The sequence below is a fragment of the Bufo bufo genome, chromosome 2, assembly GCF_905171765.1.
Source record: "Bufo bufo chromosome 2, aBufBuf1.1, whole genome shotgun sequence".
In the NCBI taxonomy this organism is placed as follows: Eukaryota; Metazoa; Chordata; class Amphibia; order Anura; family Bufonidae; genus Bufo; species Bufo bufo.
In genome coordinates this window covers 576,194,719-576,222,312 of record NC_053390.1, presented here as the reverse complement: position 1 = coordinate 576,222,312, position 27,594 = coordinate 576,194,719, and the positions used below count along the sequence as shown (strand labels likewise).

The window sequence follows — 27,594 nt, the reverse complement described above, 5'->3', positions numbered from 1 at the left end:
GCCCAGCCCTCAACAGGCATGGCCGCCGAGGACTCCCGGAAGACGAGTATTCTAGAGCGGGTCAGGTGACTGTGGCGTCCCGTCAGCTGACAGGAGACTGGAGGAAGCTGGAGGTGAGTGACTGCTCCGTTACAGTTCTTGTGCTTGTTGTGTCTGCCGGCGGCTGAACACCTGTGTCTCTATGTAATGGCGGCTGTTCTACCTAATAAGTCATGGCACTTGTGGCAGCAGCCGTGCCCATGGTGTGCAAGCAGTTCGTGTGGACAGTGCCGTCAGCAGGAAAGCAGTGTGAGGGGCTCAAGTATTCACTGTCTAAGACCAGGGAGACCTCACTTCTGTATGAGAAACCTCATCATCACAGAAATCCGGCCACACCTGACTGCTAGCCCAAAGTGTACATGGCCAGCACCCAGTGCACCCTAGTGAAAAAGAGAAGGGGCATTATATTACATCGCCAGCACCCACTGCACCCTAGTGAGAAGGAGCATTATATTACATCGCCAGCACCCAGTGCACCCTAGTGAGAAGGAGCATTATATTACATCGCCAGCACCCAGTGCACCCTCGTGAAAAAGAGAAGGGGCATTATATTACATCACCAGCACCCACTGCACCCTAGTGAAAAGGAGAAGGAGCATTATATTACATCGCCAGCACCCACTGCACCCTAGTGAAAAGGAGAAGGAGCATTATATTACATCGCCAGCACCCAGTGCACCCTAGTGAAAAGGAGAAGGAGCATTATATTACATCGCCAGCACCCAGTGCACCCTAGTGAGGAAGAGAAGGAGCATTATATTACATCGCCAGCACCCAGTGCACCCTAGTGAAAAAGAGAAGGGGTATTATATTACATCGCCAGCACCCAGTGCACCCTAGTGAAAAAGAGAAGGGGTATTATATTACATCCCCAGCACCCAGTGCACCCTAGTGAAAAAGAGAAGGGGTATTATATTACATCCCCAGCACCCAGTGCACCCTAGTGAAAAAGAGAAGGGGCATTATATTACATCCCCAGCACCCCCTAGTGAAAAAGAGGAGCATTGTATTACATCACGAGCACCCAGTACACCCTAGTGAAAAAGAGAAGGCGCATTATATTATATCGCCAGCACCCAGTGCACTAGTGAAAAAGTGAAGGTGCATAATATTACATCGCCAGGACACCCTAGTGAGAAAGAGCATTATATTACATCACCAGCACCCAGTGAAAAAGAGAAGGAGCATATTGCATGACCAGCACCCAGTTCACTAGTGAAAAATACAAGGAGTATATTACATTGCCAGCACCCTAGTGAAAAAGAGAAGGTGCATTATATTACATCACCAGCAACAGGTACACTGTAGTAAGAAAGAGGAGTATTATATTACATCGCCAGCACCTAGTGCATCCTAGTGAAAAAGAGGAGCGTTGTATTACATCGCCAGCACCCAGTGCACCCTAGTGAAAAAGAGGAGCGTTGTATTACATCGCCAGTACACCCTAGTGAGAAAGAAGGTGCATATTGCATGACCAGCACCCCCTAGTGAAAAATACAAGGAGTACATTACATTGCCAGCACCCAGTACACCCTAGTAAAAAAGAGAAGGAGCATTATATTACATCACCAGTACCCAGTGAAAAGGAGAAGGAGCATATTGTATGACCAGCACCCAGTGCACCCTAGTGAAAAGGAGAAGGCACATTATATTACATCGCCAGCACCCAGTGCACTAGTGAAAAGGAGAAGGAACATTATATTACATTGTGCCTTGTACATACATGTGTGTCCGACATATAAAGTAGGGACCGCAGGATGCCCCCCTACCCTTCTTACAGCTCTCAGCCCACTGCTTGAAATCTAGCCCAGCCAGCCACAAAACCTTAAAGACCTACTGGCATCACACGGGTGCTCAGATTATATCTACTGGTTTCAAAAAGCCAGCATCTTGGTAGGAGGTCTTCTTCCCCAATGACTTGTATGTGTGAGATGAGGAACATCAGCTCTAAAATGACTTGACGTGTGACCCTGTAGCCACAGATCTGAGGGAGATTTGCAGCTGCCATCTTTATACACCCCTCAGTTACCAGACTACAGAGAGCTGCCCATACTCACCATGTACCTGTTCCAGTTACCACAGAATGAGGGAGCACTGATTTCCCATGCAGGTTCCTTAAAGGAGTTATCCTATGACTAAAGTAAAAAATGAAAATCAGACATCATATAGTACATGCCAACCTCTGTCTAACAAAGCTAGAACCAGCCCTGTACCTCACATTGATCCAGAGATCTCCCCATTCATTGCTCTGCTAGATTTATATCAAGCTGACAGGTCAAGGGGAGTGTCTTTTCTGCTGCAGCTAAGGGGGCGTGTCCATGCTCGCCCTATCACAGCTCAGGAGGCAGTTGAAGGATGAAACTGAGCATGTGCGGCCATCTCCGTGACAAGGACAAAGAAATAAGAAAATAAGTGGCGCTATACAGATGCATTTTATTGAATAACTCAGTGGCTATGCTAAATTGTTAATTCCATGCAATTAGAAAAGTATTCAGATCCAGGTGCTGGTTTGAAAACACTGGAACATTTTTCGTGGGACAACCCCTTTAACCCGTAGAGGACCCCCGCCATACAAGTACGACGCTGGTGGACGTGACTTAAAGGGTTTCTGTCACCCCGCAAAACTCATTTTTTTTTTTTTTGGATAGTTAGATTCCTCATAGCGCGATATAGCAGAATATAATGCTCTTACTTACTTTCATGCGGCCGATTCTTTATAAAACGAACTTTTATAATATGTAAATGAGGGCTCTACCAGCAAGTAGGGCGTCTACTTGCTGGTAGCTGCTGCAGAAATCCGCCCCCTCGCCGTGTTGATTGACAGGGCCAGCCGGGATCTCCTCCTCCGGCCGGCCCTGTCAGTAATTCAAAAATCGCGCGCCTCTGGTCATTCGGCGCAGGCGCTCTGAGATGAGGAGGCTCGTATCCTCAGCACTCCCTCAGTGCGCCTGCGCCAATGACGTCTTCTCTTTCGGTGATGTCATCGGCGCAGGCGCACTGAGGGAGTGCTGAGGATACGAGCCTCCTCATCTCAGAGCGCCTGCGCCGAATGACGCGAGGCGCGCGATTTTTGAATTACTGACAGGGCCGGCCGGAGGAGGAGATCCCGGCTGGCCCTGTCAATCAACACGGCGAGGGGGCGGATTTCTGCAGCAGCTACCAGCAAGTAGACGCCCTACTTGCTGGTAGAGCCCTCATTTACATATTATAAAAGTTCGTTTTATAAAGAATCGGCCGCATGAAAGTAAGTAAGAGCATTATATTCTGCTATATCGCACTATGAGGAATCTAACTATCCAAAAAAAAAAAAGAGTTTTGCGGGGTGACAGAAACCCTTTAAAGGGATTCTGTCACCAAGTTTTGGGCTATAGAGCTGCGGACATGCACGGCTAGATCGCCGCTAGCATGTCTGCAATATACCGGTCCTATAGGGCTGTGTGCTTTTATTTTCTTTAAAAAAGGATTTTAGAGATATGTAAATTAGTCTTGTATGTGTCCAAGGGGCTGTACGAACCTTCCTGGAGCCCAGCCACGCCCGCCTGTGAAGGAGCCCAGCACCGCCTATGTCCTCCGAATCTCCTCCTTTCATCAACGATAGATTGCCGTAATCTCGCGATGCGCAGTGCCGGTATAGTGTTCCTTCCCTGTGCTGGCATCAGCCTCAGGGAAAGAACTGCGCGAGCTCGCGCATCTCAAGATTACGGCGATCTAGCCGTGCATTTCCGCAGCTCTATAGCCCAAAACTTGGTGACAGAATTCCTTTAAGGACCAGCGCCCGCCCGATCAACGGCATGGACCCAGTAGTCACTGACAACCTGGCCCTTGCTGCATACGCCGGCATCGGTGAAAACACAGATGCCGGTGTATTAACCCCTTGTATGCCGCGGCATGTGGAGGGTACGGGTTCCCTCTGCTTCCCCATCGGGTCCCCGCGCTGCAGTGCAAGGACCCGATGGCAGAGAACGCAGCCTGATGCCTTCCATAGGCATCGAGGCTTGCCTTCTACGGAAGCCTGTGAGATCCAGACCCTTAGGCTCAGTTCAGACCTCAGCGTTTTACAGCGCGTTCCTACGCGCTGTAAAACGCTCAACAAGGAGAAACCAATGCTTCCCTATGGGAATGGTTCTCACCTGGGCATTTTACAGCGCGTACGATCGCGCTGTAAAACGCCCGACGCTCAAACAAGTACAGGAGCGTTTTTTTGGGCGCTTGTCGCGCGTTCCCGTACATAGACTTTCGGGAACGCGCGACAATGTGTGTACGCTTGTCTCTGTATGCGCGATTGTAAACGCCCGTACAATCGCGCATACAGAGCGCTCCTTTCAGAACGCTCAGGTCTGAACTGAGCCTTAGGCAATGCATTACTATACAGGATGTCAGAATATGGAGACAATAAAACATGATTTTTCAATTTTCTTGTTTCAAAAATGCTTTTATTGTGTTAAAAGTGAAAAAAAAAAAAAGTTGACATATTTGGTATCACCGCGTCCGTCTATTAAAATCTCACATGAGCTAACCTCCCAGGTGAACACAGATTAAAAAAAAGAAAGAAAAGAAAAACTGTGTCAATAAAGCAATTTTTTTGTCACCTTACATCGCAAAAAGTGTAATACCAAGCGGTCAAAAAGTCATATGCACCCCAAATTAGTACCAATCAAACCGTCGCCTCATCCCACAAAAAATGAGCCCTTACATAAGACAGTCGCCCAAAAAAAAAAAAAAAACTATGGCTCTCAGAATATTGAGATATAGATTTATTTTCAAAAATGCTTTATTAGTAGTCATATTTAGTATTGTCGTGTCCATAACAACCTGCTCCATAAAAATAGCACATGATCTAACTTGTCAGATGAACATTGTAAAAAAACAGCTATTTTTTGTTACTTTGCCTCACAAAAAGTGTAATATAGAGCAGCCAAAAATCATATGTACCCTAAAATAATACCAACAAAACTGTCACCTTATCCTGTAGTTTCCAAAATGGGGTAACTTTTTTGTAGTTTCTACTCTAGGGGTGCTTCAAATATGGCATGGCAGCTCCCAGTGAAATCTGCCCTCCAAAAACCACATGGCACTCCTTTCCTTTTGCGCCCTGCCGTGTGCCCGTACAGCAGTTTACGATCACAAATGGGGTGGTTCTGTAAACTACAAAATTGGGGTAATAAATATTAAGTTTTGTTTGGCTGTTAACTCTTGCTTTGTTACTGGAAAAAAATTGAATAAAATAAAAAATCTGCCAAAATAGTGAAATTCTGAAAATTTAATCTACATTTTCCTTGAATTCTTGTGGAACACCTAAAGGGTTAACAAAGTTTGTGAAATCAGTTTTGAATACTTTGAGGGGTGTAGTTTTTAAAATGTAGTTATGGGTGGTTTCTATTATGTAAGCCCCACAGTGACTTCATAACTGAACTGGTCCTTAACCACTTCCAGACTGGACCATTTACCCCCTTCCTGACCAGGCCTAATTTTGCAAATCTGACATGTCATTTTGTGGTAATAACTTTGGAATACTTTTACTTATCCAAGTCATTCAGAGATGGTTTTCTCGTGACACATTGTACTTTATGATAGTGGTAAATTTGAGTCAATCTGTTTTTACCTTTTATTTATTAAAAAAATCCAAAAGTTAACGAAAATGTGAAAGAATTCACTGTTTTCTAACTTTGAATCTCTCTGCTTTTAAGACAGATAGTGATGCCTCCTAAAATATTCATTAATTAACATTCCCCATATGTCTACCTTATGTTGGCATCATTTTAGTAATTGTAATTTTATTTTTTTAGAAGGTTTAGAATTTTAGAAGCAATTTTTGAAATTTTTAAGAAAATTTCCAAAGTCAGTTTTTTTAAGGACCAGTTTGGTTCTGAAGTCACTTTGTGGGGCTTACATAATAGAACCAACACATGACCCCATTTTAGAAACGACACCCCTCTAACTATTCAAAACTGGTTTTAGAAATGTTGTCAACCCTTTAGGTATTCCATAGGAATTAAAGCAAAATAGATGTGAAATTTCAAAATTGACACTTTTCTTTGCAGATTTTCCATTTTAATCTGTTTTTTCCTGGAACACAACAAGGGTTAACAACAAAAAAAAAAACCTCAATATTTATTACCTTGATTCTGCAGTTTGCAGAAAAACTCCATATGAGGTCGTATAACGCTGTTCGGGCACAGAAGGTGAGGCGTGCCATATGGTTTTTGGATGGCAGATTTTGCTGGAATGCATTTGAAGAGACCCTGAGGTATCCCCACAGTGAAAACCCCTCAAAAAGTGACCACATTTTGTAAACTACACCAACAAAGGAATTTTTAAGGAGTGTAGCGAGCACGTCATTCAACAGCTTTTTCATAGAATTTTTAATACTTGGGTGTGAAAATGAAATTTTTTATTTTTTTTTTACAAGAAAATGGTGCTTTAGGCCTAAACTTTCTTTTTCACAAAAGATAACAGAATATCCCTCTACAATTTGCTACGCATTTTCTCCTTAAATACAGTAACACCCCAATTGTGGTCATAAACTGTTATTTTGGGATACGCCAGGGCTCAGAAGGGAAGGATCGGCATCTGGATTTTCTAACATTTTTATATTTATATTATTTATTTTATAATTTTCTGTCATGGTTTTTAAGAGTGATAACTTATTTTTTATTTTTTGTTGAATGAGCTGCGTGAGGGCTTATTTTGTGCGGGACAAGCTGTAGTTTTTATTGGCACCATTTTGGGGTACATTTGGCTTTATGGTTGCTTTTTAACTTATTTTTTGGGATGTGAAGTCACAACAAAAGCAATTTGGCGTCATTGTTTTTTTACACCGTTCACTTGATGGGGTAGATCATGTTGTTTGTTTTTTTTTTTTTTTGTTTCACACAATTAAAACATTCTTAGAAAAAAAATCCTGTTTTGTGCTGCCATTTTCTTAGAGCCATGTTTTTTTCATTTTTCTGGCTATGGTCTTGTGTGAGGACTTGTTTTTTGCGGGACGAGGTGACATTTTTATTGCTACCATGTTGGGGTACATACGAATTTTTGATTAATTGATATTATGTTTTTTGTGAGGTGACTAAAAAAGGCTGTTTTGACATAATTCTTTTTACACTGTTCACTTGATGAGGTAGATCATGTGATATTTTTGTAGAGCCAATTGTTAGGAACGCAGCAATTCCAAATATTTTTTACATCTTACACAATAAGAGCATTTTTGGAAAACAAAAATCATGTTTTTGTGTTGCAATTTTCATAGAGCCATATTATTATTATTATTATTATTATTATTATTATTATTATTATTATTATTATTTTCTGGCTATGATCTTGTGTGGGGGCTCATTTTTTGCGGGATGAGGTGACGTTTTATTGCTACCATTTTGGGGTACATACGACATTTTGATTGACTATGTGTTTTGGGAGGGGAGCTCACAAAAAAATCAGTTTTGGTGCAATGTTTTTATTAATTTTTTTTAGTGTTCACCTGATGGGGTAGTTTATATGATATTAATTTAGAGGTGGTTGTTGTGGACGCGGTGATACCAAATATGTTTTTTTATTTTCTTACCATTTTTTTAAATAATGGATTTGGGGGGATTATAATTTTTATTAAAAAAATTTTGTGAAACTTTTTTTATTTTATTTAGATTTTTTCAAAGCACATTTTTTATTTATTTTTATTTTACTCTTTGTGTCCCCCATAAGGTCATACAAGACCTCTGGGGGACATGTAACTTAATTTTTATATATATTTTTTTTAACTATTGATTTCTCCTGTAAGTGTACTTTTTTCCGGTATTGAGTTCCGTCCTAGGGGCTCAATGCCGGAAAAAAACGCTTCAGTTTTATCCTAATGCATTCTGAATGGAAAGCATTCCGTTTAGTATGGATCAGAATGTCTTCAGTTCAGTCACTTTTACGGTTTTTGGCCGGAGAAAATACCGCAGCATGCTGCGGTATTTTCTCTGGCCAAAATTCCGGAACACTTGCTCAGTGAAATGTATTAAAATTGCCGCATTGACGGATCCGGTCTTCCGAGTGCGCAGACCTTTAAAACTGTGAAAATTATAAATACCAGATCCGTGTTTCCGGGTGACACCGGAGAGACGGATCCGGTATTTCAATGCATTTGTCATCTGGTTCCGGAAACAAATGGTTTCAGTTTGCACACGTTTTTTCTGGATCCGGCAGGCAGTTCTGGCAACGGAACCGCCTGTCGGATTCCTCTAACACAAGTGTGAAAGTACCCTAACTGGGGCGGACATAGTACCCCAGTTACAGTGGAAATACACCCCCCAGAGAGGCTGTACAGCATAATACAGCGCTGTACAGCCTCAGTGCAGGGCTGATCAAGATCTATGGAAGACCCGACAGCTCCTGCATTCTCCCGGCCCCGACAGTCACATGACCACAGGGGCGGAACAGGAAGCGCATAAAAAAATTAAAAACATTGGCTGAAATTTACCGCTAAAGTACAATCTCAGAATGGCTTGGATAAGTAAAAGCATTCCAAAGATATTATCACATAAAGTGACACCTGTCAGATTTCAAAAACACTGCCTGGTCCTTAGGGTGAAATATGACACTGTCCTGAAAGGGTTAAAGAGGTGTTTTGGGACTTTATTATTGAAGGCCTGTCCTTTCAACAGGTCATGAATATTGGATAAGCGGGGGTTCGACTCTCGGCATTCCCGCTAACCAGCTGTTTGCAGTAGCTTTGGCACCAGGCATTGAAACTACATCGGTCTGTGCACTGCATACTGGTCAGGGCTAGTTACTGGTTAATCACTTGAACTGGGGCAGGGCTGAAGTAAGTAGCCCCGGCTAGTGGACCGAGCTGTGTAGTCCAGTGCCAGTTTCCAGCAATGCCAAGAAAGCTGATCGTTGAGATGTTCGGGAGTCAGACCCCGGCCAATTTGATACTGATGACCTCTTCTAAGGATAGGCCATCAATAATAAAATCCCCTTCACAAAGGATCGAATTAACCGCCACGGATTTGCATATGGCAGTGAGGCATAAAGCAACCTGTGGGGCAAATTTTATATCCACAGCATAACAAATCATAGGGTGAAATGTGTGGCAAATCTGCATGTAACACATTACACAGCAAATTCATGCTGCAGATATTCCACAATGTGTGGACATACCCTACAGGCGTGTTCACACAACAGATTTTTACTGAGAATTTCATCAAAACCCACTTAAAAGGGCACCCGTCCCCTCTCCTGACATGTCTGTTTTAGTAACTACCTGCATTCCCCATGTAATAACCCTTCAGGAGCATCTATTCCTATGGCTCTATGTTCTGCCATTCCTGTATTATTTCTGCTAGAAGTTTACAAATTGCCAGCAGTCTGCAGTAAGGGGACAGAGGGGTGTTACCAGTAGTGGGTGTGTCTGACTCTGTCCAATCAGTGCTGCTCGTTTCAGACTGTGCAGGGACACGCCACACCCATCTGTACCTTTACTGCCAGCTGCTGGCAATTCATTCACAAAGTTCTAGTAGTAATAATATAGGAATGGCACAACATAGAATCATAAGAATAGATGCTCCAGATTTGTTATTACATGGGGAATGCAAGTAGATACTACAACAGACATGTCGGGAGAGGAGACAGGTCCTCTTTATCCGGGGTCCTCCAACCACAGCGCTCCCCGCTTCGTTCTCGTTGTAGGTGCAGGTCCCACCGCTATCAGTCAATGGGGGCATATCCTAGCGATATTCCCCCATTGTCTGAGATGGGAATACCCCTTTAAGTGAGAGTATTGAAAAAGTGTTGTCTGTACATGTCTAATATTCTGTGGGACCACATAGTGACCTGTGCCGCTCTCTAACCGCATGTGATTTCTGTTCTCTCTAGGTTCCTGGTGACTGAGAAATCATGGCTGAGGTAAGCAAGCAGACATCGTGGATACTGGGTCTGGTGGGTGTTGTATGGACCCATTGTGTGAAGGAGCGAGCACTTCATAACGGGTATGCAGTGGATTTAGAAATCCGTCACATGCGCTGAGATTTGCGGTATTTTTTCCTGTATTGTAATGGAAATATGAAGCTTATCTTCACATATTCACCAGAACTAAATAGACTAGAAATCTGTGATCAGGTGACAGATGTCCTCATGAGGTCCAGTGCACTCCTTCCAGTGTGGTAATTGGACTGCGCACAGTCCTGCATCATCCTCCCAGTACACTGGAGGCTGTCACTTGCAGCCTCCCCTATCTCCAGAACACCATCAAATCCAATGGGGCGGTGGCCACACACGTGCACAGCGTTATCCATTCATATGGAAGTTACCAAACCAGCCCTGTACCTAGCCAACGTGTATAGCAGGGATCAGCAACCTCCGCGCCTCAGCTGTTCTGAAACTACAACTCCCAGAATGCTCCATTCACTTATATAGGAGTTATAAGAACAACTGCGCATGTTGCATGCTGGGAGTTGTAGTTTCACAGCAGCTGATCCCTAATTTATAGCACATCCTGTGATAGGAGTAACCCTTAAGGAGTCATTCGCAACCACAGTCCATCTAAACTCTGCATGTCCTGTGTCAAAAACAGGATTAAAACCTTTCATTTGGTTAACTCCTTAAGGATCAGGCCAGTGTTTACATTAAGACCTGTAACTCTTTTTTTAATTTTTTTTCTTTTCTTTTTTTTGCAGTACAAGTTGTAGTTTTTAATGGCATGATTTAATTTACCCTATATTGTATAAAAAATGGGACTTTTTTTTTCCCACAGTGGAATAAAGAAATAATAGTACTTCCGTCAGGCTTGTTCAGGTTGTGTTTTTATGACGTTCACTATGCGCTAAAAGTGACATGATGACCTTATTCCTTGGGTCTGTACAATCACGGCGATACCACATTTATGGCAAATGGCAAATCGCGCATTTTCCATTACAGCATTCGCCACACAAGAAAAATATTATTTCTTAATAGCACAGACATTTTCAGATTCAGCAATAACAGTGATGTTTTTTTATTGTTTATTTTTATATGGGAAGTTGGGAAAGGGGAAGTATTTTTAATGTGCTTGTGGTTTTTGTTTTTTAAACATTTTTTAAATGTAATTTTTAGTCCCTTTAGGGGAATTTAAAGGGATTCTGTCACCAGGTTTCACCCCTGTCAGCTAAACATATGCTGATGTTCAGGGCCTCATCAGGATTCCTAATGTGGGCTTCTAAATGTGATCCGTAGCCTTATTTTGCTAAAAAACAGGTTTTACTAACCTGTCACTCAAAGAAATAAGGTGCCCAAGGGGATGTTAATGGATGCAAGGTGCCCGCCGCACCCACCGCCGTTCGTGCCCAGCGCCGCCTTTCCAGACTTCTGCACCGCCTCCTAATCCTCTGTGCCGCCTCTCGCTCTCCCTCCCTCCCCCCTCCTCCTGCTGTAAGATATTGCGCGTGCGCACAGGGCTCTGAGAGGCTGGCGCCAGAGTGCAGGTCATACCTGGGTTGAGCGAAGTGCCGGCGCATGCGCACTTCGCTTTAAGAAGCCAAATCGAGAAGTCCGCACGGGCGCATCAGGCAGAGCCCTGTGCGCACGTGCGAGATCTTACAGCAGGGGGAGGGAGGAGGGGGGAGGGAGGGAGAGCGAGAGGCGGCACAGAGGATTAGGAGGCGGTGCAGGAGTCTGGAAAGGCGGCGCTGGGCACGAACGGCGGTGGGTGCGGCGGGCACCTTGCATCCCTTGACATCCCCTTGGGCACCTTATTTCTTTGAGTGACAGGTTAGTAAAACCAGTTTTGTTTTTTTTAGTAAAATAAGGCTACGGATCACATTTAGAGGCCCACATTAGGAATCCTGGTGAGGCCCTGAACATCAGCATATGTTTAGCTGACGGGTGAAACCTGGTGACAGAATCCCTTTAACGTGATTTTCTGATCAATTATACTATATACTACTGCAGTCTATGGCATTTTTACTTTCTGCCTTCACAAGGCCCCATGCTGTCATAGCAAATTATTGGAGCCCAGCATTTTCACCATAAGGCTCCAATCACAGGACAGTGGGAACCCCCTTCCTCTGTCTAACCACCCAAATGCTGTAGTTGCTATTGACCACAGAGTCTGATGGTTAAATAGCAGGGATCAGAGTTATCTCCGACCCGGTCATTGCCACGCGGTTTGAGCTTTGAGGCCACGCCATACATCCCTTCTGGATGTACAGTTATGCCAAAGTTTGGGGAGAGGTTAAAGAGGACCTGTTACCTCCCCTGACAGTAACTACTTGAATTCCCCATGTAAAAACTATTCTGGAGCATCTATTTTTATGACTTTTATGTTATTTAATTCCTCTATTATTCCTCCTAGAAGTTTATGAATGAATTGTCTACTATCTGCAATAAAGGGCCAAAAGGGGGGGTGTCCCTGCAAAGCTTACCAATGGCTGCACTGATTAGATAGTATTAGACGGTGGCACCCCCAACAGTAACACCCAGATAGACCTTTATTGCTGACTGCTGGGAATTCATTCATAAACTTTCAGTAGGAATAATAGTGGAACGGCACAACATACAGTCATAAGAATAGATGCTACAGAACTGTTATTACATGGGGAATGTGCATAGGTCAGGAGAAGTTGCAAACATTGAAGGGAACCTGTCATCAACTTTATGCTGTCCATACTAACAGCAGAATAAAGTAGAGACAGGTGAGTTGATTTCAGCGATCTGTCATTTAAAAGTAAGTGGTTGCCGATAACCAACATCACAATCATTGCAGACTCGGCCTGGAAAAGAGTCCCGGCCACCTGAGAAGAGTCCTGGTCATTCATGAAGTCCTGCTCTCCCCCCACCTGCTGATGACTGACAGCCTCCTACCTAGTTTTCTCCCTTTGTCTCTAGTAGGGTTGTTGCGGGTATCGAAATTTCGATACCCAATCGATACTTTTGTCCCGGTATCGATACGATACCGGGATTTCCGTTTTTTCGATACTGGGCTGCGCTTCTGCGCAGTCTAGTATCTCTGAACATGAGCGCGCTGCTATCGGCGCGCTCATGTTCTCTCTCAGCAGCACGGGGAGAAGGAAGCTGTCCTCCCTCCCCCTGTGCTGCTGCTGCCGCTGCCACCAATGAGAAGAGAGGGGCGGAGGAGGGGCGGCAATGAGAAGAGAGGGGCGGCAATGAGAAGAGAGGGGCGGAGGAGGGGCGGGCGCACTGCGCCACCAATGATAGGATTACTATCGGAGCGATGGGAGGAGACATCAGCTTCACTAGTGGGCGTTCCTTTTCCCTGCGCTGCGATTGGACAGCGCTACAGCCAGGGAGAAGGAACGCCCACTAGTGAAGCTGATGTCTCCTCCCATCGCTCCGATAGTAATCAGCAGCATGTGGAGCAGGAGAGGAGACAGTAATGGGGCACTGCGGGCGAACGGAGCGGCGCCCAGGACTAAATGGTGAGTGCTGAGACATCGCTGGGCGCCGCTCTGTGTGGCCTAATAGTGAAAGTCTGGACTCATATACAGTAGTCAGTCTTTAACACATACAGGAGGCGGGTGCCGGCAGCAGAATCGCATTGCCGGCACCCTGCCCCTGACAGGGAGCTGCGATCAGCGGCAGTTAACTGCCGCTGATCTGCTAGTACCCGCCTCCTGTATAAAGGGGTAAAATCATTGGTGGTGCAGTGTGCCCCCCCCCTCAATCCCCCCATCCCATTAAAATCATTGGTGGCACAGTGCGCCGGCCCCTCTCAACCCTCCAGTATTAAAATCATTGGTGGCAGTGGCCACAGGGACCTCTCCACTCCCCCTCATTGGTGGTGCAGTGGCAGCTTCTGATCGGAGCCCCAGCTGTGTAAGCCTGGGGCTCCGATCGGTTACCATGGCAGCCAGGACACTACAGAAGCCCTGGTTGCCATAGTAACATCCCTGATGCTGTGTGCACAAAGCACAGAGCAGCAGGGACAGTGTGGAGTCCTATTCACCCTGATAGAGATCTATCAGGGTGAATAGGAAAAGGGATGAAAGATCCCAGGTTCTAGCCCCTAAGGGGGGAAATAGTTATTAAATAAAAAGTGAAAAAAAAACCCCCACTAAAATATGAAGTATAAATCACCCCCCTTTTCCCAATTTCACATATAAAATATATAAATAAACATATTACATCGCCACGTCAGAAAAGTCCAAACTATTAAAATATAAAAAAAAAATCTAGGTGGTGAATGCCGGAACAGAAAAAATAAAATAAAAACTGCGCGATTCGCCATTTTTAAAAATGAGGAATGCACGTGGCTTTTTTTGTTTATTTTTTTCGCGTGGTATCGAATGGTATCGAGTATCGCAATACTTTTTCATGGTATCGAAACCGAATCAAAAATTTGGTATCGCAACAACTCTAGTCTCTAGCAGAGAACTGCCAATCATCAGCAGACGGGTGAGAGAGCAGGAGATTATAATAACCAGGACTCTTCTCTGGTAGATTTGACTGCAATGATTATGCTGCTGGTTCTCAGCAACCACTTACCTTTAGCTCATCATTGGCACACCGCTGAAATCAGCATTTCTGTCACTATTTTATGCTGCTCTCAGTTAGGTCAGCGAAAAGTTGATGACAGGTTCCCTTTAAAGGCCATGGACACCTATTTAGGGTATATTTTTATTATTGGATTATGCTTATTTGCAGACTGTTCTTCATGGTTTTACTGAAATCCGTCAGAGAGCTGCTCTGGCGGCTGAATCTGCAGCTCTTACCCCTGAACTCCTGACAGCTCATGAACACTAATTCTAGCTAACCTCTTTTCAGTTTGATAGTGCTTTATGAGCTGTCGGGAAAGTAGAGATAAGAGGAGCCTTCAGAGCAGCGGGCTTCATTAAACCAGAAATAACAGGCTGAAGGCTGTAGAAGACAACGTTTTTCTCAAGACCAATTTAGAATATGATTTTTAATTTTTTTTTGCCAAAGATGAGTAGAATGTACAAATTAAAAAGAAATTACAAAGGTGCCCCAAAAGTTTTCAAAGCCTTTATGTCCCAAATCACAATGGTTTAGGTATATTCACATGGCTTTACATAGATTCTAGGCATCTATACCATGCACACAGGATATTCCAGAAGTGCCTGATAGGTGAGGGTCTTACGTTTTGAACACCTGGGTATCACGAGAACAGAGTTCCACCGTACACAGTGACACCTTATTGGGTATTCTAACGCCTGCCATATTATGCTTTATTCTTACACTTGTGGGGCCACGCTCACCTGTTTGTTTGTTTTTTGTTTTTGTTTTTTCTAGGACTTGAGACGATACCTTTACAAAAAGCTTCCAAGGTATAATGCTTCCCTCCTTTGACCTGTAGCCATTAGTCCATTGTCATGCTTATCTGATCCTATTTGTACTGTCCCTCTACAGTCTACACTGAATACACCGGGGCGTTATAGAAATCTTTCATGGCTTGTGAGGGTCATTTTTGAAAGCTCTTGCGCTTGAGGTTTTGATAGAATGTTATTGTACATTTTCTGATAAAATGACATTTCAGTATATATTACAGTAAAGTAATTTAATTTGTTGGACAGGCATAAATGTATGTACTGAGCAGTAAGTTATGCCCATTCCTAACTTCTTAATTGTTAATTTAATAGTGTTGAAGGCCTTCATGCGATTGTAGTGTCAGACCGGGATGGTGTGCCTGTTATTAAAGGTAAGAGACCTGAATGGACATTACAATGTGTACATGCGTGGTCAGTTCTCTGGCTGTGAACCCGGGTCACTTGATTGGTAATATAAACTAATGAATGATGCTTATATGCCACTTAGGGTCCATTCACACATCTGTGTATGTTTTGTACATCGTGCGCCCCCATAGAAATGAATGTGTCCGCAATGCGGAACGGAATTGTGGACGTGTGAATGGAGCCTTACATGTCCTTTTTTTCAACTTCCCGCCCTTATTGGTGAAGTCACAGCTTTCTGTACGGTCACAAGATGGCTGTATATGTAGGGGGAAGTAACAGGATCCATCATTCAATCTCTTGTGGTTTTTTTTATGGAGGAGGCTGCATGATGTGTTTTGTCACATGCCCCTCTATCTGCTGCCATTTTATGGACAGGGCAGAAGTCTGTTGAAGAAGGTGATGTCATGTTAGTGATGTGGGAGGGAACACCACACCGACAACAGGAGGGAAGGGAAAAGGAACTAGGTCTTAAAGCTAGGTAAAGGGAAACTGACACTCCCTGGGGAAACCCAAATGCTAGCCCTGACTCCTATCTGTATGAACGGACCTTGAGGGTAGGAATGTTCATACACTGGAACCTATGACCCTGGAAACTCTCAATTGCCCTAGAATAGTGTCAGGGCTTGAGATGACCTGTTCCTTCCAATATGAAAGAACCATCGTCTCCCTGAGGCCTAGTAACAAAAGACAGAGGGGAATCGACAAAATATAAAAGGGAAGTAACACTTAATTCTGAAGTAAATGGACGAGCAGGAACTCAGAAGAGGACCACACACCAGCACTGCCAATACCAAACTGAAGCTATCAACCGCATAGCATGATGGGTGAAGCCAGACTAAATAGAGGAGTTGGAATGACCACTAAGCTACACCTGAGACAAGAGGTGTGGTCATTACCAGCAACAACACTGAAACAAGTGAAACCAAAGAGGCTGTCAGATCACATCACGTGCAGCCAGTCTCTTAGATCTTCTGACTCCTGTCACGTTAGAGACTGTGACAGGTGACTTCACTGTCATTAACATACACAGGCTTACATTAGCAATAAAGCCACCCACCTCTTTAAAGCCAGTCTACACATTTCAGCTCTTCTCCAAGAGGATAGGCTTTCCAAATATTACAGGTTATGTGCATACAAGGAGCTATTTCTCAAGTAAATTGTACGTCCTAGTAATGGCTCTCATTAGGACAATCATTTCACACACATCCCATTTCATATTAGTGCTGCTGTTTTGATCCCAGTACTCCAGTTAAACATCTGCCTACTATGGCTGCAAATATAGCTCTGTGGAGTGTCTTACACATGTACTACATGAACAGCTTGAATCCGCCGGAGTGTCTCCTCTTTATGATGTCCATATACCTTAATAAGGGCAGGGCTTGTCACGACTCATTTAAAGGAGTTCTACAGGAATGATTTAAAATGGCCGCCAGCAACCTGTCCTAGAATGTGAGCAGGACTGGTTGCTTCCATTTGCAGAGCTGCCTAGAGGGGTGAGGGGTTGGGGCCTCACCGGACTGCTCTGCAATAGATAGTAATGATGTGATCCTGCTTATGATATGCTATCATGGCTAAGCAGCCTGACGGGAAAAGTCACCAATGTGTAGTTGTAAATTAATGCAAGAATAAATATAAACCTGGAGTCTTTATTAAAGGAGTTATCCCATGACTAATGTAAAAAATGAAAATCAGACCGCATATAGTACATGACAATCACTGTCTAACAAAGCTAGAACCAGCCCTGTACCTCACATGGATCCAGAGATCTCCCCATTAATTGCTCTGCTAGATTTATATCAAGCTGACAGCTTAGGGGTGCGTCTTTTCTGCTGCAGCTGAGGGGGCGTGTCCATGCTCGCCCTATCACAGCTCAGGAGGCAGTTGAGGGATGAAACTGAGCATGTGCGGCCTTCTCAGTGAGCAGGTCAAAGAAATAAGAGAAAAAAACTAACAGCAGGTGGCGCTATACAGATACATTTTATTGAATAACTCAGTAGCTATGCAAAATTTTTAGTTACATGCAATTGCAAAAGTATTCAGATCAAGGTGCTGGTTTGAAAACTGTAGAATATTTTTTGTGGGACAACCCCTTTAACCTCCTCAGGACCGCCGTACGCAGGATTGCGTCTTTGCGGCGGCCCTGCTCTTCTGGGTGGACGCGCCGGTGCGTCCTCTCGCGAGACGCGAGATTTCCTGTGAACGCGCGCACGCAGGCGCGCGCGTTCACAGGATCGGAAGGTAAGCGAGTGGATCTCCAGCCTGCCAGCGGCGATCGTTCGCTGGCAGGCTGGAGATGTGATTTTTTTAACCCCTAAGAGGTATATTAGACGCTGTTTTGATAACAGCGTCTAATATACCTGCTACCTGGTCCTCTGGTGGTCCCCTTTGTTTGGATCGACCACCAGAGGACACAGGTAGCTCAGTAATATGTTGCACCAAGCACCACTACACTACACCCCCCCCCCCTGTCACTTATTAACCCCTTATTCACCCTTGATCACCCCTGATCACCCCATATAGACTCCCTGATCACCCCCCTGTCATTGATTACCCCCCTGTCATTGATCACCCCCCTGTAAAGCTCCATTCAGATGTCCGCATGATTTTTACGGATCCACTGATAGATGGATCGGATCCGCAAAACGCATACGGACGTCTGAATGGAGCCTTACAGGGGCGTGATCAATGACTGTGGTGATCACCCCATATAGACTCCCTGATCACCCCCCTGTCATTGATCACCCCCCTGTAAAGCTCCATTCAGACGTCCGCATGATTTTTACGGATCCACTGATAGATGGATCGGATCCGCAAAACACATACGGACGTCTGAATGGAGCCTTACAGGGGCGTGATCAATGACTGTGGTGATCACCCCATATAGACTCCCTCATCACCCCCCTGTCATTGATTACCCCCCTGTCATTGATCACCCCCCTGTAAAGCTCCATTCAGATGTCCGCATGATTTTTACGGATCCACTGATAGATGGATCGGATCCGCAAAACGCATACGGACGTCTGAATGGAGCCTTACAGGGGCGTGATCAATGACAGGGGGGTGATCACCCCATATAGACTCCCTCATCACCCCCCTGTCATTGATCACCCCCCTGTCATTGATCACCCCCCTGTAAGGCTCCATTCAGACATTTTTTTTGGCCCAAGTTAGCGGAATTTTTTTTTTTTTTCTTACAAAGTCTCATATTCCACTAACTTGTGTCAAAAAATAAAATCTCACATGAACTCACCATACCCCTCACGGAATCCAAATGCGTAAAATTTTTTAGACATTTATATTCCAGACTTCTTCTCACGCTTTAGGGCCCCTAGAATGCCAGGGCAGTATAAATACCCCACATGTGACCCCATTTCGGAAAGAAGACACCCCAAGGTATTCCGTGAGGGGCATATTGAGTCCATGAAATATTGAAATTTTTGTCCCAAGTTAGCGGAAAGGGAGACTTTGTGAGAAAAAAAATAAAATATCAATTTCTGCTAACTTGTGCCAAAAAAAAAAAGTTTCTATGAACTCGCCATGCCCCTCATTGAATACCTTGGGGTGTCTTCTTTCCAAAATGGGGTCACATGTGGGGTATTTATACTGCCCTGGCATTCTAGGGGTCCTAAAGCGTGAGAAGAAGTCTGGGATCCAAATATTTAAAAATGCCCTCATAAAATGAATGTGGGCCCCTTTGCCCACCTAGGCTGCAAAAAAGTGTCACACATGTGGTATCGCCATACTCAGGAGAAGTTGGGCAATGTGTTTTGGGGTGTCATTTTACATATACCCATGCTGGGTGAGATAAATATCTTGGTCAAATGCCAACTTTGTATAAAAAAATGGGAAAAGTTGTCTTTTGCCGAGATATTTCTCTCACCCAGCATGAGTATATGTAAAAAGACACCCCAAAACACATTGCCCAACTTCTCCTGAATACGGTGATACCACATGTGTGACACTTTTTTGCAGCCTAGGTGGGCAAAGGGGCCCACATTCCAAAGAGCACCTTTAGGATTTCACAGGTCATTTACCTACTTACCACACATTAGGGCCCCTGGAAAATGCCAGGGCAGTATAACTACCCCACAAGTGACCCCATTTTGGAAAGAAGACACCCCAAGGTATTCTGTGAGGGGCATGGCGAGTTCCTAGAATTTTTCATTTTTTGTCACAAGTTAGCGGAAAATGATGATTTTTTTATTTTTATTTTTTTCCCTTACAAAGTCTCATATTCCACTAACTTGTGACAAAAAATAAAAACTTCCATGAACTCACTATGCCCATCAGCGAATACCTTGGGGTCTCTTCTTTCCAAAATGGGGTCACTTGTGGGGTAGTTATACTGCCCTGGCATTCTAGGGGCCCAAATGTGTGGTAAGGAGTTTGAAATCAAATTCTGTAAAAAATGACCAGTGAAATCCGAAAGGTGCTCTTTGGAATATGGGCCCCTTTGCCCACCTAGGCTGCAAAAAAGTGTCACACATGTGGTATCTCCGTATTCAGGAGAAGTTGGGGAATGTGTTTTGGGGTGTCATTTTACATATACCCATGCTGGGTGAGAGAAATATCTTGGCAAAAGACAACTTTTCCCATTTTTTTTTTATACAAAGTTGGCATTTGACCAAGATATTTATCTCACCCAGCATGGGTATATGTAAAATGACACCCCAAAACACATTCCCCAACTTCTCCTGAATACGGAGATACCACATGTGTGACACTTTTTTGCAGCCTAGGTGGGCAAAGGGGCCCACATTCCAAAGAGCACCTTTCGGATTTCACCGGCCATTTTTTACAGAATTTGATTTCAAACTCCTTACCACACATTTGGGCCCCTAGAATGCCAGGGCAGTATAACTACCCCACAAGTGACCCCATTTTGGAAAGAAGACACCCCAAGGTATTCGCTGATGGGCAGTGAGTTCATGGAAGTTTTTATTTTTTGTCACAAGTTAGTGGAATATGAGACTTTGTAAGAAAAAAAAAATAATCATTTTCCGCTAACTTGTGACAAAAAATAAAAAGTTCTATGAACTCACTATGCCCATCAGCGAATACCTTAGGGTGTCTACTTTCCGAAATGGGGTCATTTGTGGGGTGTTTGTACTGTCTGGCCATTGTAGAACCTCAGGAAACATGACAGGTGCTCAGAAAGTCAGTGCTGCTTCAAAAAACAGAAATTCACATTTTTGTACCATAGTTTGTAAACGCTATAACTTTTACCCAAACCTTTTTTTTTTTTTACCCAAACATTTTTTTTTTATCAAAGACATGTAGAACAATAAATTTAGAGCAAAATTTATATATGGATCTCGTTTTTTTTTGCAAAATTTTACAACTGAAACGGAAAAATTTCATTTTTTTGCAAAAAAATCGTTAAATTTCGATTAATAACAAAAAAAGTAAAAATGTCAGCAGCAATGAAATACCACCAAATGAAAGCTCTATTAGTGAGGAGAAAAGGAGGTAAAATTCATTTGGGTGGTAAGTTGCATGACCGAGCAATAAATGGTGAAAGTAGTGTAGGTCAGAAGTGTAAAAAGTGGCCTGGTCTTTCAGGGTGTTTAAGCACTGGGGGCTGAGGTGGTTAAAACAAGGAAACTTTGTGGTATTAGAAAGTTTTATCCAGGGTTAGATTTAATTATAAACAGCAGAACTGAGGTAATTTTTTATACTTGCCTCAGCCTTGCCATAGAGATAATGTCCTCTGGATGTCTTATTCCCTTGTCTGATGACTTATCAACCCCAGTCACTGGTCTTTCCTTTTTTAGCTAATTTATTATTTTAAACTGATCATTAAAACCATGCTAATGAATGCTGCATTAACAGTGTTAGTGATGGACATATAAACAGTATAAATTACATCTCAAGGACAGCACTGTATTGGGTTTTAGGAATGTTCACATTGACACTGACTATATTCCTTGTTTTTGGTTTAATCAGTTGCTAATGAGAACTCGCCTGAATGTGCTCTGAGACCATCTTTCCTATCCACATTTGCGCTGGCCACTGACCAGGGAAGCAAGCTGGGACTCTCCAAAAACAAGAGCATCATATGTTACTACAACACGTATCAGGTAGGTTGTAGGCACAGTCTGACTTCACAAACGTTGGATGTGATTATCACTAGGCTTCAGCGAATCGAGCTTCAGATGATAGATCCGAAGTCGATTCAGTTAAAAACGTTGTTGTCAATGCTGTTTCAGTACAGCATTAAAATGTATGGGCTCCATGTAGTCAATCACAATTAGGGCAAAGATGTAAGACTCAAGCTCTCCTTTTAAGGTCCTTTGCTAACCTTCACTTTTCCTCTGCGTTCGTCACCCCCTAATGTATTTCAGTGCCGTACATATCACATCGATATTCAATGGTTTTTAGTTCTTTGGGGCAGATGTCTTAATACTGGCCCAGTTTTTCCATTTTTGTTAATATGATGTATGGCTGTAATATATTTATTAAAATGTTGGACAACTCTTGGTAAACATCTTTATAAAATTAACATATTGGCTATTTACATGCTGTTTGAATTTTTTTTCTTGTGATGTTCTGAGATTTACTTATGATATGGTGCTGCATGGTGTTCACGTTGTATAGCAATATGCATGTCCATCTTCTGAGCCAAGTGCTGTTGGTCACACATGCTCCATCAACCCACGGTCAGGTCTCTGTGTAGTGATCCTCCATTCTCTGCAAAGCAGATAATAGGAATAGCTTTCTGCAGGGAGGAGAGACTTTGGGTGAGAGTTATCAAAACTTTGGTAAAGTAGAACTGGCTTAGTTGACCACAGCAACCAATAAGATTCCACCTTTCATTTTCCAAAGGAGCTTTGAAAAATGAAAGGTGGGATCTGGTTGCTATGGGCAACTAAGCCAGTTTTTCTTTACCCCAGTTTTGATAAACCTCCCATTATTTTTAGTTCCTTTGCAGTGAACACGGGGCAGAAACCTATTTCTCTTAGCTGCTGTGCCAAGAATATAGGATTACTTTGTAGAAGCCTGTCTGTGGGGAGAGTGGGCATGTGTGACCGGCATCAGTAGTTGGACGTGCACATTGCCATACACTTTGAACACCAGGTGGCACCATATTATGGAAGTAAATGTCAGAACTCTTTACTGGATCATTTTCAACAGCATGTAAATGGAAAATATGCTTCATTTTTAGATCTATAAAATAAACAGGACATGTAATGGTTGGACAGCCGTTTAGGTTGATGGTCAAGGGTGGCTGTCATGGACTTTAATCTGCTGTATGGCAGACTTTGCTTTAAGTAATAGCTGTCTAATTTTTTTTTTAAGTTTGTTTAAAATGTAAGGTAAATTTAAATCTGGTTTTCCAGGAATATGTCGCACTTTGTGTAAGTGCACTTTTCTAATATACTTTGTACTTCAATTCCTCACCATTTTGGAACTTTCCATCTGCTCTAAACATTTATCATTGTAGGTGTGTTTGAGATTATTTTTAAGACTGCAGTTGCTTTGTGCACTTTTGCCAAATTCATGCAGATGTAGCTTGGTTTTATTAAATTTGACAAGTGTGATGGGGTGTCACCAACTGTCGGTGAAAGTACCGTACACCAGGGGTTGTATGACAAGGAGATGCTTCTTTTTTTTTTTTTTTTTCATAAATGACATACATTTTCTAATCTGTAACCCTGATCAACTTGTCACTCCGTGTTTGAAGGTTGTGCGACTTTTGATGAGCTTCACCATTTCACCAAAAGTCGGAAATAAATTCACAAAATACAACACCCAGCATTGCTTACGACATTTTTACTTTACAAAATTGCTCTAGCAGATTTGAAAAATGTCCCCCTTAGTACCTAATCCTGCACATAAAGGTGAGGCACTGCTCCCCATAGATGTGAGCAGGATAAGATACAAAGAATGCTTTCATTTGCTGCCAGCTAACGGAGATCTTGAAAATGATGCTGATGGGTATGAGACCTTTTGTAGAACTTTTTATGTAAAAAAAAAATAATTGCAAACCCTTTAAAGCAAGTAAATGTTCTGATCATCACTTCATTACTATATTCTGTAAATTGTTGATTTGTGTTTCAGGTTGTCCAGTTCAACAGACTGCCATTGGTTGTGAGCTTCATAGCTAGCAGCAATGCCAATACAGGTGGGCATTGGTGGTACAAGTTTGTCTCTAGCATTCATCTGTCATGTGCTGAATGGGCTTCTATCTGCTTATAAACATGCACATTCTGTGTATTGCATATAAGTTGGTGACGTGTGATTATGTCGGCTGGAAACAAAGGATTTCATGGGTTAAATTCTAACCTACTCTGTACCTGTTTTTTATTTATTTATTACTGGATCCTGTCAAAATTGGGGAGATCCACTAAGATCCTCATTTGTGTATGGTCAGGTGTCAGGCCAACTACTATTCCACTATTCACAGACTGTATTCATATGTCTCCTTGGCACAATATTATGTAGCCCATTAAATCTTACATTGTGCTGTCAATAAAATAGCTGATTTCCCCCACCGCTGGGTTCTGACTTCATTGCTCCCCCTCATGCACCACAGCTCTCGGGTCTCTCCACATCAACAACTGGTTTTACCCATGCGTCAGATGACTCATTGGCTGCAGCAGCTTTGAGAGCCACGTTAAAGTGGATGTTGCTGCAGGCTTGAGACTTGCAGTAGCCGAGGGGGAGAAATAGAGCCGTAGCCCAGTGGCAGGGATCAGGTAAGTTTAGATTTTGGCTACGCTGAGGGGTCTGCAGAAAAGGCTGAACAACCCCTTTTAAAGGGGTTGTCCGGGTTCAGAGCTGAACCCAGACATATCCCCATTTTCACCCAGGCAGCCCCCCTTTCTTGAGCATCGGAGCAGTTCATGCCCCGATGCTCTTCTTTGCCCTGCGCTAAATCGCTCTCCTTAGGGCTGCCCGGCAGACTTCCGCCCAGCAGTGAGCCCTGTAAAACGGCTAAGGAAGCGCTAAAGCCCGCCCATCAGAGCCGGTGACGTCACTGAACACACTGCTGGGCATAAGCCTCCGCCCGGCAGTGTGTTATTGTAAATCAAAGAGCCCTTGCCCAGCGCGATCAAGCGCAAGGCAAAGGAGAGCATCGGAGCATGACATGCTCCGAAGCTAACATCAGGGGGGCTGCCTGGGTGAAATTATGTGTATGTCTGGGTTCAGCTCTGAACTCTGACAAACCCTTTAAGGATGCAGGTAGGTTTTCCCTTCCGACCTTGTTTTTTGTGGGACAAATTGAATGTTTTTTTTTTTAGTTGTCATTTTGAGGTGTGTGTATATATTAGTATTTCATTTATATTCACTATTTTGCGTATGTGTGTGAGGGAAGGGGACCTCAGAGATAAAGGGCTTCATCGATAAAGGAGCTTTACAGGTCTAATATTGGTAGGATAGGAGCCCACCAATTCCCTGGCTTATAGGTCTTGAGAGCCGCAGCGAGCTCGGCAACCATGGTACTGTCTACCATACATTTGGTAATGGCTGTGCCTGGCATTGCAGCTAAGTCTCATTCAGATCACCATGTGGATCTTTTTCCAGCCTGCTCCTTCACAATGGTGCAGACAGCCATATTCTGGTGAATGTTTATTTCACTCGTCATCACATCTAAAGTGACATCACAACCTATTGCAGAAATACGGAAAATGACAAATTACAACATTTCACTGAAACAAAGGCCATACTTACTGGTTAAAAATACCAGTAGACTCCAAGATGCCACCAGTATAGGATGAAGACTGCACAGTAGCAAGCCACTGATAAAAAATCCACCCATATCACTTTCATCAACGAGGGGGTAGATGTTTAACAGTTATATTGCACACTCAGATATGGCTTCAATAAGATTCCAGTCATACTGTTATGTGTAGTGCACCGTGATGGCTAAAATCCTGTTGGTCACAGCCTTACTAGGATTAGAGGGTGGCACGTCTAAGCACAGGTACTAACAATCCAGACATCACAAGACCTAGCTGCATCCTACACACAGCATAAACACGAGGGATTAGTTGAGATTTTGGCCAAAATAAACCAGCTCACCACCCGTGCTGATGGAACCCATTGTGTTTCGAGTCGAAGACCATTGATGTTGATAGCGAGTGTGCGTATTTTAGAAAGTGATTGAATGAACATGGACTTTTGCAGATTATACATATGTGAATTGTACCTTTTTTTTTCTTTTTTTTTCTTTTAGGTCTAATCCTTAGCTTAGAAAAAGAGCTTGGTCCCTTGTTTGAGGAGCTTCGGCAAGTAGTGGAGAATTCTTGATCTGTACAGTCCCTAAAACGAATCCTGGACTTTTGGTGTGGCAAAAGATTGCCATTTCCACAGCAGTCAAATGCCTAGCACGTGTAGTTCCTCCATTGCACTGAATAATGTTCCTTTCTGCTATGGAGATGGAAGACATCTTCTGTTTGTCAACCTTAACTTTTGATATTTGCTCAAAAACCAGAGCTACCAGCAGTCAAGAAGATGTATCTAGTTGTAGTTCCACTGGTGATTAGCTGACTGCCTTCTTTGCCTAGCAGGATACCTTCAAATATACTGTGTAGTGACATGGTGCAAGACATAAAGTGTATCCTTGGTTGTGCTCTCTATTGCTTTGCTAACCAAAACCATATTAAACTTTAACCAGAGCCAATGATGAAATGTGTCTCCTCAATAGTAGTTCCTTGATAGTATCTCCAGATGTCGGTAATATGCACAGCTAAGAAAACCTTTCTAGGCATAACATATTTATCAATGTCCGTTTTTCTAAAGCAAGTATCTAATGAATGAATATTTCACTGACCTAAGATTGGCTTGGGTTACAGCTGTGGATTGGCCTTTGTGTTGGAGAGCATTTCCTAGGCCAGTGATGGCTAACCTCCTGCACTCTAGCTGTGGTGAAACTACAACTCCTAGCATGCTCTATTCATTTGCATGGAGTTCTGAGAACAGCCAGGCAAATGTACATCTTAGGAGTCATAGTTTTGCCACAGCTGGAGAGCCGGAGGTTAGCCATCACAGTCCTAGGCAATGTAAGTTCCAGAAATGGACTGCTGCTGTCAGTCCTCAGTGTCACAGGGGTACTGATCGGCCTGAATGCATGCAGCCTTTCTATTGGTCACCTTTTCTGTTCTCTTTGTGCATGCTAACAGCTATTGTGAATGATGACACATAATTTTAGGTGCAACTTCACACATCTTATAACACCCTCTAGCTGCAGGTGAGACAATAGGAAGGTGGACAGCAACTTTACCCTCATACATAGTGAAATCTCTCGGTCCAGACCATTTCCGTCCGAGATAACAGAGTGACTCTGTGTGCAGTTCTTCATTTGTACAGCTCTTGAAAAAAATTCTCTTAATTTTTTTATATCATCGCTGTGATGGTATCATCCGTGTCACCGTCTAGTATTCCCTTCTTCCCTTGAAATAGCACCGCCAAGTAATCCACAGAGCAATAAATCGCTATTATCGCTAGTATCGCTGGTATCGCCAAATAAGTCTATACATGAGCCCAAGCTGAATGCTAGAAATACTTTACTGGAAGACCTCACATTGAAAAAATACAATTGCTTATCCCCTGCTCCCATGCAAGGGAGACACCCACAACAAACATACATTAACCCATAACACAAAGGTTACAACCCACATAGACTCCTCCCCTCTGCCTGTGATATAATCATGGTACACCATGGTTAACATAATCAACACAGGCAGGAGAATACACATTGCCCTCTGTCCTGAGAGACAATCGAATTACAACTCGGTTGTCTCAAGGACAGAGGACAATCGCCAATACACACAGAGAGACAATGGAACAGACATCACTTACTCAAACATACAATGTCCCACCCTTTACAATATACACATAGACATTTAACACATCCCAAAATGGCACGAATTAGACCAGGAATTCAAAAGTT

General features: G+C 43.3%; 1 protein-coding gene across 1 annotated transcript; it reads left to right on the top strand.

The window, feature by feature from the left end:
* Nucleotides 1–26,126, top strand: LAMTOR3 (late endosomal/lysosomal adaptor, MAPK and MTOR activator 3). Its single transcript, XM_040418205.1, has 7 exons — nucleotides 1–113; nucleotides 9,892–9,921; nucleotides 15,259–15,293; nucleotides 15,606–15,664; nucleotides 21,645–21,778; nucleotides 23,760–23,823; nucleotides 25,879–26,126. The coding sequence occupies exons 2-7, from the start codon at nucleotides 9,913–9,915 to the stop codon at nucleotides 25,950–25,952; spliced, it is 375 nt and encodes a 124-aa protein (XP_040274139.1). The 5' UTR covers nucleotides 1–113; nucleotides 9,892–9,912; the 3' UTR covers nucleotides 25,953–26,126.
* Nucleotides 26,127–27,594: the final 1,468 nt, after the last annotated feature.